General features: G+C 45.5%; 1 protein-coding gene across 2 annotated transcripts in view; it reads left to right on the plus strand.

The window, feature by feature from the left end:
- Window positions 1-12394, plus strand: part of CLCN2 (chloride voltage-gated channel 2) — a 171996-nt gene that overhangs the window by 118837 nt on the left and 40765 nt on the right. For both annotated transcript variants that reach the window (XM_058188482.1, XM_058188483.1), the window contains exons 15-16: window positions 2121-2334; window positions 10574-10707. In XM_058188482.1, the coding sequence (XP_058044465.1) occupies window positions 2121-2334; window positions 10574-10707 (348 nt within the window). The remainder of the gene's footprint in view (window positions 1-2120; window positions 2335-10573; window positions 10708-12394) is intronic.

A 12394-nucleotide genomic window follows, 5' to 3' on the forward strand; every position in this document is an offset into this window, starting at 1 on the left:
AGACAGACAGATGATGGATAGATTGATAGATATAGATGATAGGTAGATGATAGATAGATTTATTTATTTATTTATTTATTTACATTTATATCCCGCCCTTCTCCGAAGACTCAGGGCGGCTTACAGTGTGTAAGGCAATAGTCTCATTCTATTTGTATATTTACAAAGTCAACTTATTGCTCCCCCAACAATCTGGGTCCTCATTTTACCTACCTTATAAAGGATGGAAGGCTGAGTCAACCTTGGACCTGGTGGGACTAGAACCTGCAGTAATTGCAGGCAGCTGTGTTTTAATAACAGGCTTCTTACAGCCTGAGCCACACCGCGGCCCTAAGAGGCAGTTAAGAGGCAGTTCTGTAATCAAACATATTTCTGTGAAAAAAATATATATATCTTCTGCTCCTAAAAGCCAGGTCAGCAGCAAGCAGTTAAGAAATAAAGATAGATAGATAGATAGATAGATAGATAGATAGATAGATAGATAGATAGATAGATAGATAGATAGATAGATAGATAGATAGATAGAAAGAAAGAAAGAACCACAGAAGGCCCCATGGTTTCACAGTGGTTAGAATGCAGTATTGCAGGGTGACCCTGCTCACTGCCAGGAGTTTGATCCCAACTGGCTCAGGGTTGATTCATCCTTCCATCCTTCCAAGGTCGGTAAAATGAGGACCCAGATAGTTGGGGGCAATATGTGGACTCTATGAACCAGTTAGAGGGCTGTAAAGCAATGTGAAGTGGTATATAAGTCTTAGTGCTATTGCTATTATTTTCCAGTTTCCAGCACAAAAAATGGCCATTGGGGAAAATTCATTTTATGGCCAATGCATTCGCTAAATGACCATCTTTTTTAAAAAAAAATACAGTCTTAACTTCAAATATGGTAATGTGGTAACTGAGCGGACAAGCCCCATGATTTATGACCATAATTCCCTGCTCAATTATTGTCATAAGTCGAGGAGGACTTGACCTGTACCCAGAACGGCTCATAATATGCTCTCCAAGTGCCCCAAGGGCTCAACTCTTCGTTCAGTCTAATCCCGGGATGTGAACCTATGGGCCCGCGAGCCGTTGCCCCAGTTCAACTCCGCTATGCATGCATGCACGTCTCCTGGTGGCCAGCTGGTTGTCGGGTCTCTGCCATGTGTGCATGGGGGCAAGGCAGATGCTAGGGTGCCACGTGCCCATGTGCAGGGTGGGCAGGGCGTGTGCTGGCCATGTGCGGGGGTGGGGCACATGTGGGGGAGCATGTGCATGCGCAGGGGATGGGTGGGGTGCGTTGCATCTTGAGGGTTCAGGCGCATGCACTTTGGGCACTCGGTCCAGAAAAGATTAGCCGTCACTGGTCTAGACTAGGGCTAGTCATCCTTTTTATACCTACCGCCTACTTTTGTATCTCTGTTAGTAGTAAAATTTTCTAACTGCCCACCGGTTCGGGGGGAGATGCACGAGCTATTCTGGGACGAGGCTCTTTTGTTTGCGGTCGCACTGTAGCGCCATTTAGTTTCATTTACGTAACGTGAACTAAACTTATGCGCGGGTGATACAAATAGTATATTTTCAGAAATTTAAATTGTCACAGGGAATTTCATGAAAACCTAATGAAAATGTTTTTAAATAACGTTATGAATTTTTTTTAAAAAGTCAGTTAAATTAACAAAAAGGAAAGTGCTTCAGTATCGGACAAAACCCTTTACCGCCCACCATGAAAGCTGGAACGCCCACTAGTGGGCAGTAGGGACCAGGTTGATTACCACTGGTCTAGACCAAGGGTCTCCAGCCTTGGCAACTTTCAGACTTGTGGACTTCAACTCCCAGAATTCTGGAATTCTGGCTGAGGAATTCTGGGAGTTGAAGTCCACAAGACTTAAAGTTGCCAAGGTTGGAGACCCTTGGTCTAGACTGTCCAGCATGGCAATTTATTTGAAAGAGAATCTTCACAAATATCTCCAAATGTGAATCCCAAATGTTGGGTCCCTCTGAACTTCCAGGGGGTCCCCTTCCCAATCAGGGGACCTGCCTCCTAATGCAGAAAACTTCCCCATCTCCTAATGCAGAAAACGCTCTTGCTCTTCACTGACACGGCTCCCTCTCTCCCTTCCTCCCTCCCTCCCCAGGTGCAGCTGCCCTCTCTGGGGCCGTCACCCACACGGTCTCCACCGCCGTCATCGTCTTCGAGCTGACCGGTCAGATCTCACACATCCTGCCGGTTATGATTGCAGTGATTCTGGCGAATGCTGTGGCCCAGAGTTTGCAACCTTCCCTCTACGACAGCATCATCCGGATCAAGAAACTGCCCTACCTGCCAGAGCTGGGTTGGGGACATCAGGAGTAAGTTGTCCGTGGACGTTTGGCGAGATCCGTACTCGGGACTGTGATGCCGCAGGGAGCCAGAGGCAGACCCCACTGAATAATGTGGCCATGGGGGGGCAGAGGTTAGAATGCAGTATTGCTGGCTAATTCTGCCGATTGCCGGCAGTTCGATCCTGACCGGCTCAAGGTTGAATCAGCCTTCCTTCCTTCTGAGGTGGGTAAAATGAGGACCCAGATTGTTGGGGGCAAGAGGCTGGCTCAAGGGGTGAAATCTAAAAAAATTTCCCTACCGGTTCTGTGGGCGTGGCTCAATTGGTGGGCGTGGCTTGGTGGTCAGGTGACCGGGTGGGTGTGGCCAATAACAATAAATAATAAAAATAATAAACAAAGTACACAGAACAATAAGAGGTACCAAAAACCAACATTCACACTTTACACACACACAACACAACACAACTGACTCACACGCAATGTAAAAGCAGCTGCAATTCATCCAACATGGCCTCTGCAACAAGCAGGAACCTCACACAGCCACAAAAAGCTCAAAAACCAACTTTCACACTTCACCCCCCCCACAACACAACACAATTAACTCACACACACACACAAAATGCCATATACAGCTTTGTGAGATTTTGTGTGTTTGTGTAGTTAGAGTGAAACACTACAGAAACACACCAAATCTCAGAAAGCTGCACAATTATTTTATTTTATTATTTTATTGTATCTCTATTTTTAGATAAAAGCAGCTAAATTTATAACTTCCTTAACGTTAAACTGCTATGTCTAAAAAAAAAACTAAAAAAATCCCAATTAACTATTTTTTTAAAACTCCCCCTCCCCCCCGTTACTTACCCAATTGACGAGGCAAGGCAGGAAGATTGAGTTGCTCACCGATGAGATGGATTGCAGGCAGGCAGATTGAGTTGCTAGCTGATGCAATTGATTGCAGCAGCCGAAGCAAGGCAGGAATAGCGAGCGAGCCCGAAAGAAGCAGCAAGCTGCCAAGTAGGCAAGTGGGGACCGGGAGATTGGGTGGGCATGGGCTGGGGGGCCCAGGGATTTTTGCTACCGGTTCTCCGAACTACCCGCCCCCATTGCTACTGGGTTGCCCGATCCGGTCCGAACCAGGAGCATTTCACCCCTGGCTGGTTCTGTAAACTGCTTAGAGAGGGCTGTAAAACACTGGGAAGTGGCATATAAGTCTAAGTGCTATTGCTATTGCTAATGCACATGCTATCCAAAGCTGATGGAAGTTATGGTTCAAAACAGAGTCAGAACATCAGAATTGAAAGGGACCTTCTAGTCGAGGGGTCCCCAATCCCAATCCATGCACTGGCACCGATCCGTGGCATGCTAGCAACCGGGTCATGCAGACAAGCAAAACCCCATCCGCGGGATGCCGGCAACACCCCCTCCAGTCCCCACAAAAATCTTGCTCCATGGAATTAGTCCCTGCTGCCCCAAAGGTTGGGGGGCTGCTGTTCTAGCCTAACCCCCTACTCAAGTAGGAAACCCTATACCAGCAGGCTCCAACCGTTCCAGCTCGGCGTATTGACAGAGATGGCAGCAGAGGGAGGGAAGTGTTGTGTCTCGCCCGCTTTCACTGCAGCCAGGGCCTTCTTATCTGTTTCCGAATGCTCAGGAATGTCCTAGTATGCCTCCCGGCCCCAGCCCTGGCTCCATACCCAGACAGGCTGAGGATGAAGAAGTACCTCCAGCCCCCAGCTCTGGCTCCATGCCCAGGCAAACGGAGCAACTAGACCCCTCCCCCTCCCCCACAGCATGTGAGCCTGAGGGAGGTCAATTGCCAACAGCTGCAGACTGGAGTGACCCTCGCTTCAGAAGAATTGATAGGCGGCGGCGACAGAAGGAAGGGAGGGGCAGGCCTGGATAAGTGCTGAGTCATGGAGCCACACCCCATGGCCTATATAAAGGACCTGCTTTCTGGCATTCTCTGAGTCAGGCAAAGTCTAACATATCTTGCTGAAGTCACTTTCTGGTCTCCTGCCTGCCCTGAGGACTTTGCTAGGACTTTGGCAGAGCTGCAGAGGCACGCCTGATTCGGATTTCCCTGACCCAGCCGTCAGCGGAGGAGTGGGACACGACAGGAATGATTTCATGCATGTTAATGTACCGCTTTCACAAATGCAGCTTCATGCGTGCACACACACTCGCCGACCACTTCTGCGGCCCAGTTCTGAACAGGCTGAGGCCTGGCAATGGGCCACAGACTGGGAGCTAGGGACCCCCCGCTCTATACAGTAGGCCAAAATAGTGGAAACCTTTTGGGAAAAGTATATTTTTGAGGTTTGATGGCTAATAACACCACTTTTTAGGGGGGAGCTTCAAGATAATCATGTTCCACTGCTGGAATGGCCTGGGAATAGCTCCCCCGCTCCCTCCCTCCCTGCTCCTGGTATCTGATGGCCCGGTAGGCCCATTTTTCTCTCCTGGAAAGGCTCTGGATCCTGGGGAGGGCGAAAACGGCCTTCCCCACCCCAATGGAGGCCGGAAATGGCCCGTTTGCCAACTTCCGGTGGGACCAGAAGGCCCATTTTTTTGCTCTTCCCCAGGTTCCAGAGCCTTTCTAGGAGCTTGGGGAGGGCGAAAACGGCCTTCCCCCCCTGCCTCGGAGGCCCTCTGGAGGCCAGAAACGGCCCGCTTGCCAACTTTCAGTGGGACTGGAAGGTGCATTTTTTCCCTTTCCCCAGCCTCCAGAGCCTTTCCAGGAGCCTGGGGAGGGCGAAAACGGCCTTCCCCACCCCCTCGGTGGCCCTCCGGAGCCCGGAAACAGCCCATTAGCTGACTTCTGATCCTACTGGAAGTTTGCAAAAGAGGCCGTTTCCAGCCTCCGGAGGGCCTCCGGGGGAATGGGGAAGGCCGTTTTCACCCTTCCCAAGCTCCTAGAAAGGCCTTTGGAGCCTGGGGGGAGAGAAAAATGGGCCTTCTCCACCCCACCCCCAAGGCTCTCCAAAGGCAGGAAACAGCCTGTTTCCCTACTTTCAGTGGGCCCAGAAGGCCCAAAAATCAGCTGGTGTGCGCTGGAGCTGAGCTCACGTGCCCACCAATATGGCTACATGTGCCACCTGTGGCACACCTGCCACAGGTTCACCATCACGGTTATAGACCTTACAACCCTGCAGGTTTCCCTGGGACCAACGTGCACAACTTCCTTGAAGCTTTTTTAAAAATAATAATAGCCTTTATTGTCATTGTACATCATGCATACAATGAGGAGGATTATACTTATTATTTTTTTTAGCCTTTTTTTCCTCTGTGAAGTGCAGCAAGGTGACCAATGGGAGGATTTTTCGAGGGTCAAAAGTATTAAAGGTGAAAGTGAATGTACAGCAACTTAAGGTCCCCCTTCGGCTCGTTTAAAATCCAGGAAGGAATCTTGAAAAATGCAGTTGTCTCTTGCTTTGAAAATTCATCAAATTTGACACTCAATGCATTTTGATATGGAAATTTTTGTCCCGGTACTCATGATTTATTTGGCACTCGGCTGCCTTGGGACTCATTTTATTATTCCGTATGGGGAAAAAAATGTATTTGTTACTCATCCTTTTTGGTACTCATCATGCCTCCCGGAACCAATTTAGGATGAGTACCGAGATACCACTGTAATTTTAATCAGAAGAAATGAATGCCTCGAGCAACCTATTTCACCCATGGAAACCTGCCCCCTTTCAAGCGTTTGAAAATTTTGGCTGCACTTATCACAGATTGGACATCTGTGAAAGGGTGGTATGGGTTGAATTATCCACCTCTGTTCTAAAGAGTGTTTAAAACATGCTTGTAATGTCACACCCTTTGGCATATTAGGCAAAGATCGAGCAAATGCATTCACATAACACGCCAACCTTGGTTAGCATTAATCTACCGTATTTTTCAGAGTATAAGACGCACCAAGATTTCAAAGAGGTAAGGCCAGTTTTTCACCTGTTTTTTTGCAAAAACGGGGGCATTTTTGCCCTCCCCCAGCCCCCAGGAGCACACTGCAGGCCTTCCAAATCCTCTGTGCGCCCCATTTTTCGCGAAAACGGGGAAAACGGGGAAAACGGGGCAGACAGAGGGTTTGGGAAGCCTGCAGAGTTCTCCTGGGGGCTGGGGGAGGGCAAAAACACCTGTTTTTGTGAAAAATGGGTGAAAAACAAATCTGTTTTTCGCAAAAATGGAACAAGCAGGGTGGGGCTTTGGGAGGCCAAAAATGGCTGTATTCGGTGTATAATACGCATCAACATTTCCACCCTCTTTTAGTGGGGGAAAAAGGTGCGTCTTATACTCCGAAAAATACGGTAAGTTCATTTTTCCAGGTGTTAGTGTGTTGTCTGAATCCAACCAATTTCCTTTTGTTGGCCAGAAAAAAGGCAATAACTGTTTAAAAAAAAAAGACCGGAAGTATTACGTGGGCTTTTTGTTGAAAGACGAAAAGACTGCATTTGATGATTAATGGATTTGAGGAATTTGGGTCAAACAGGAAGGTGTAAGAATTAGATGGCAATTAATAGAAAGAAGAATGGAAGTCTTAAGTCTATGTTCTTTCTTTTCTTGTTGTTGTTTTTTATACTTTTTCTCACTTTTAAAAAAAAGTGTGTATTTTTTTTTTAAAATAGTTTTTATTGAGCATTTTACATTTTTAAAACCAAAAACATAATGAAAAAGGACAAAAATCGAAAAAAGAAAAGAAAAAAAGAAAAAAAAGGAAAGGAGACATACACATAAATCAAACATTAAAATACAAATTAGAAAACAAATATAACAACATTATATCATATATCACAACTTTCTGTATCGAACAGTTTCCTTGCTATTAAATTCAGTCTTTCTAAATAATCCCTTATTCTTGTATAACCGTATTGAACATTTTTATATACTTTAATTTGTATTGAAAAATTCTAATAAAAAAAAAAACCACCGCTGATTTTGTTCACTGTACAGGTAGTTTTTGGCTTACAACCGTTCATTTTGTGACCGTTCAGAGTTATATCGCTGAAAAAAGTGACTTATGACCGTTTTTCCACACTTATGACCATTGCAGTATCCCCATAGCCACATGATCAAAATTCAAATGCTTGGCAAATGATTCTTATTTATTCCAGTGTTCTGGGGGTCATATTTTTTGCAACTTTCTGACAAGCAAAGTCAATGGGGAAGCCAGATTCACTTAGCAATCCTGTTACTAATTTAACAAGAGCAGGGACAAGAAAGGTCATTAAATGGGTCACAACTCCACAATGAAAAATTGCTGAAATTGTGCAGGTTTAGAGTCTCCTTAGACTGAGATGCCTGTGGTTCCAAAATGTTGCAAACCTGAAAAATAGTCTCACAACCATCCTTCTGAGATAATTGAAATAATTGCATCCTGAGTGATGTCAGTATATAAGATCTGTGTTCAAGTCGGTGAGATGTAGGTCAGTGGGTCAATATTTTTTTTTTTGTTTACATTTATATCCCGCCCTTCTCCGAAGACTCAGGGCGGCTTACAGTGTATAAGGCAATAGTCTCATTCTATTTGTACATTTTTACAAAGTCAACTTATTGCCCCCCCAACAATCTGGGTCCTCATTTTACCTACCTTATAAAGGATGGAAGGCTGAGTCAACCTTGGGCCGGGCTTGAACCTGCAGTAATTGCAGGCTACTGTGTTCTAATAACAGGCTCTAACAGCCTGAGCTATTCTGGCCCCTTCAGTAGTGTTAAGAGTAGAATCCTGTATTATAGACTTAAGAATCCAAATTTTGACAACAAACGTTACATAGATCATATAATGCATTAATGAGTGTAATTTTGAAAATCAGTATATGCAAAGGAAATAGTATTAGCAAAGAAAAGTGAGTGAATACTTCTGTGTAAAAGCCAAAAAAAAAATTGCGCAAGGAGCTAAATTTGTATACCTTGATAGAACACTTAATAAACTTCAAAAATGAAGAAATTTTAAGATTGCAAATGCTGGTGTTGTATACAGTCTGTTGTAAGGAATAGTGTAAATAGTTTATTTATTTATTTATTTATTGTTTATATTTATATACCGCCCTATCTCCCAAAGGACTCAGGGCGGTTTACAGGCATTTAAAAGCAATAAATACAATTCTAAAAAACAATTAAAAAACTTATTCAAAAGCCTAATAATTAAAAATATAAAAAATTAAAACCCAAATTAAAACCCACAAGCTAAAATCTAACTCAGTCCTGCGCAGTTAAATAGTTGTTTAAATAGTTGTCAAAAATAGCAGACAATGGCTATGTAGGAAGACGTACTTCTGCCCACTTCGTTATATGATTTTTATATGAGGAGAAATAAAAAAGAATTGGATATTGAAGAGCACCCGGAGACTTCAGCTAGTCCAGAATGTGGCTGCGCGGGTTATTGAGGGAGCGGCTCGGAGCTCCCACGTAACACCTATCCTGCGCAGACTGCACTGGCTACCTGTTGTCTTCCGGGTGCGCTTCAAGGTATTGGTTACCACCTTTAAAGTGCTCCATGGCTTAGGGCCGGGCTATTTACGGGACCGCCTACTGCCGGCCTCTATCTCCCATCGTCCGGTGCGTTCCCACAGAGAGGGACTCCTCAGGGTGCCGTCAGCCAAACAATGTCGACTGGCGGCCCCAGGGGGAGGGCCTTCTCTGTGGGGGTTCCGACCCTGTGGAACGAACTTCCCCTCGGACTTCGACAACTATCTGACCTTAGGACCTTTCGCCGCGAACTTAAAACCTATTTATTTCGTATGGCTGGACTAGCTTGATTTTATTCTTAATTTGGGTTGGGTTTTTAAATTTTTGTAATTTTGTGGGGTGTATTGTTATTTTAAATTTTTGGGCAAATTTAAATCATTCTTTTAAGGGTTGTTTTTAGTTATTGTGTATGTTTTTATTTTATCTTCCTCTTCACCGCCCTGAGTCTTTCGGGATAAGAGCGGTATACAAATTAAAATATTATTATATTATTATTATTATTATTATTATGAAATTGGATAAAGTACACGTGGTAAAGCAGTAAAAGTAAATAAATAAAACATAGTATTGATATAAAGTTTAAAACCCAAATTAAAACCCACAAGCTAAAATCTAACTCAGTCCTGTTAAATAGTTGTTTAAATAGTTGTCAAAAATAGCAGACAATGGCTATGTAGGAAGACGTACTTCTGCCCACTTCGTTATATGATTTTTATATGAGGAGAAATAAAAAAGAATTGGATATTGAAGAGCACCTGGAGACTTCAGCTAGTCCAGAATGCAGCTGCACGGGTTATTGAGGGAGCGGCTCGGAGCTCCCACATAACACCTATCCTGCGCAGACTGCACTGGCTACCTGTTGTCTTCCGGGTGCGCTTCAAGGTATTGGTTACCACCTTTAAAGCGCTCCATGGCTTAGGGCCGGGCTATTTACGGGACTGCCTACTGCCGGCCTCTATCTCCCATCGTCCGGTGCGTTCCCACAGAGAGGGACTCCTCAGGGTGCCGTCAGCCAAACAATGTCGACTGGCGGCCCCCAGGGGGAGGGCCTTCTCTGTGGGGGCTCCGACCCTGTGGAACGAACTTCCCCCTGGACTTCGACAACTATCTGACCTTAGGACCTTTCGCCGCGAACTTAAAACCTATTTATTTCGTATGGCTGGACTAGCTTGATTTTATTCTTAATTTGGGTTGGGTTTTTAAATTTTTGTAATTTTGTGGGGTGTATTGTTATTTTAAATTTTTGGGCAAATTTAAATCATTCTTTTAAGGGTTGTTTTTAGTTATTGTGTATGTTTGTATTTTATCTGCCTGTTCACCGCCCTGAGTCCTTCGGGAGAAGGGCGGTATACAAATTAAAATATTATTATATTATTATTATTATTATTATTATGAAATTGGATAAAGTACACGTGGTAAAGCAGTAAAAGTAAATAAATAAAACATAGTATTGATATAAAGTTTAAAAAAAATGAGTCACAACTCACTTATCAACTGTCTCACTTAGCAACAGAAATGTTGGGCTCAATTATGGTCACAAGTCGAAGACTACCTATAGTTTAATGCATGGGTAATATCCAGAGAATAGGTTAAATCAATGTTTAACAGAGTTGGAAGGGACCTTTGCAGGTCATCCAGTCCAACCCCCCTGCCCAAGCAGGAGACCCTACAACTGCCTCTACCTAGGATCGAACTCGCAACCTTCTGATCGTGAGGCAAGAGCTCCAAATTCTAGGCCACAGCAGCTGGGGTAATTGGTTCATTGTGTAAATCCAGCCTGTTTGTTTTGCATTTTCAGGAAGTACAACGTGCGCGTGGAGGACATCATGGTGCGCGACGTGCGTTATATCACCCTGAACTGTAGGTACCGGGATCTTCAGGATGTGTTACACAGCACCAAGATGAAGAGCCTAGCTCTGGTGGAATCAGCTGGTAAGAGAAAAAGATGAGCAGGCAGGTGGGGAAGTTGAGAAGTTGTAGAACTTGCCTTTGGCAAGCGAAAACTAAATACCCCCACTCTACTTTGTACAACCAGCAATAGCAATAGCAGACTTATATAATAATAATAATAATATCAGAGTTGGAAGGGACCTTGGAGGCCTTCTAGTCCAACCCCCTGCCCAGGCAGGAAACCCTACACCATTTCAGACAAATGGTTATCCAACATTTTCTTAAAAATTTCCAGTGTTGGAGCATTCACAACTTCTGCAGGCAAGTCGTTCCACTTATTAATTGTGCTCGCTGTCAGGAAATTTCTCCTTAGTTCTAGGTTGCTTCTCTCCTTGGTTGGTTACCACCCATTGCTTCTTGTTCTACCCTCAGGTGCTTTGGAGAACAGCCCGACTCCCCCTTCTTTGTGGCAACCCCTGAGATATTGGAACACTTGCTATCATGTCTCCCCTAGTCCTTCTTTTTATTAAACTAGACATACCCAGTTCCTGCAACTGTTTTTCATATGTTTAGCCTCCAGTCCCCTAATCATCTTTGTTGCTCTTCTCTGCACTCTTTCTAGAGTCTCAACATTCTTTTTACATCGTGGCGATCAAAACTGAATGCAGTATTCAGTGCTTTATATATAGTGCTTTACAGCAGTGGCCCCCAATTTTTCAGGCACCAGGGATCGGTTCCGTGGAGAGAGGTTTTTCCGTGGACTAGGGGGCAGGTTTCACATGCTGCCCCATTCGCAGTTTGCATGCCACAGCCCGATGCCAGTCCACGAACCAGCAGGGTTGGGAACCTCTGGTTTACAGCACTCTCTGAGCAGTTTACAATGTCAGCATATCTGAGTCCTTGTTTTACTGACCTCGGAAGGAGAGAAGGCTAAGTTCCACCTTGTAGAGGGAGACATTGCGATGCAAATGTGAGCTTCACGGTACTGAAATTCTGTAACAGGGTCCTCAACCGCTGGGCTGCAACCCGGTGCCGAGCCATGGCCTTTTGGGGATTGGGCCGCACAAGTGGCGGGTGAGTGTATGAAGCTCCATTTGCACAAGTTTGTCTTGACCCAGCTCCCCAAATACGACAAACCCTCTATAGTTAAATCAATGATTCCTTTATTAGGAGCGCCAGCAACCCCGGCAAAAAGTTTCTCTTTCACCGCAGGCTAACAAGTCCGTCCCGGCAGGGAGATGAATACTTGACTACCACATCTCCGTCCCCTGCCTTTTATCCCTAGAGCTGAGTGGGGGTTCTCTAGCAGCGGTGGCTCTTCCCTCCCAAGGACCAGCTGCTCTCCTCTCCTCTGCCTTCTGTGCATCTGCGCATCAGGCACTGGACCCAGCTGTTCCTCCTCCTCCTCATCAGTCACCTCCGAACCTGGGGACTGCTGACTCTCTCCATCTGAGGGCTGATGGACAGCCCAGGCTCCGCCCCTCTCCCTCCCTCCCTCTCTCTCTCTCTCTCTCTCTCTCTCTCTGATAGCTCCATTCCCTCTTCCCTCTCAGAGCTCTCAGGTTGCCTTGATGCTGGCCCTGACTCCCACACCGCCTCCTCATCTGCTTCAGTTGCTGGAGGGGTCGGTGGACGACACGCCGCAACAAAGTGGTGGGTGTGCATGCGAAGCTCCGTTTGCGCAAGCGGCGGATACCCATGCGAAACCATCCCCTCTCCCGCCACCACT

Source organism: Ahaetulla prasina, chromosome 6 (genome assembly GCF_028640845.1).
Source record: "Ahaetulla prasina isolate Xishuangbanna chromosome 6, ASM2864084v1, whole genome shotgun sequence".
Lineage (NCBI taxonomy): Eukaryota > Metazoa > Chordata > Lepidosauria > Squamata > Colubridae > Ahaetulla > Ahaetulla prasina.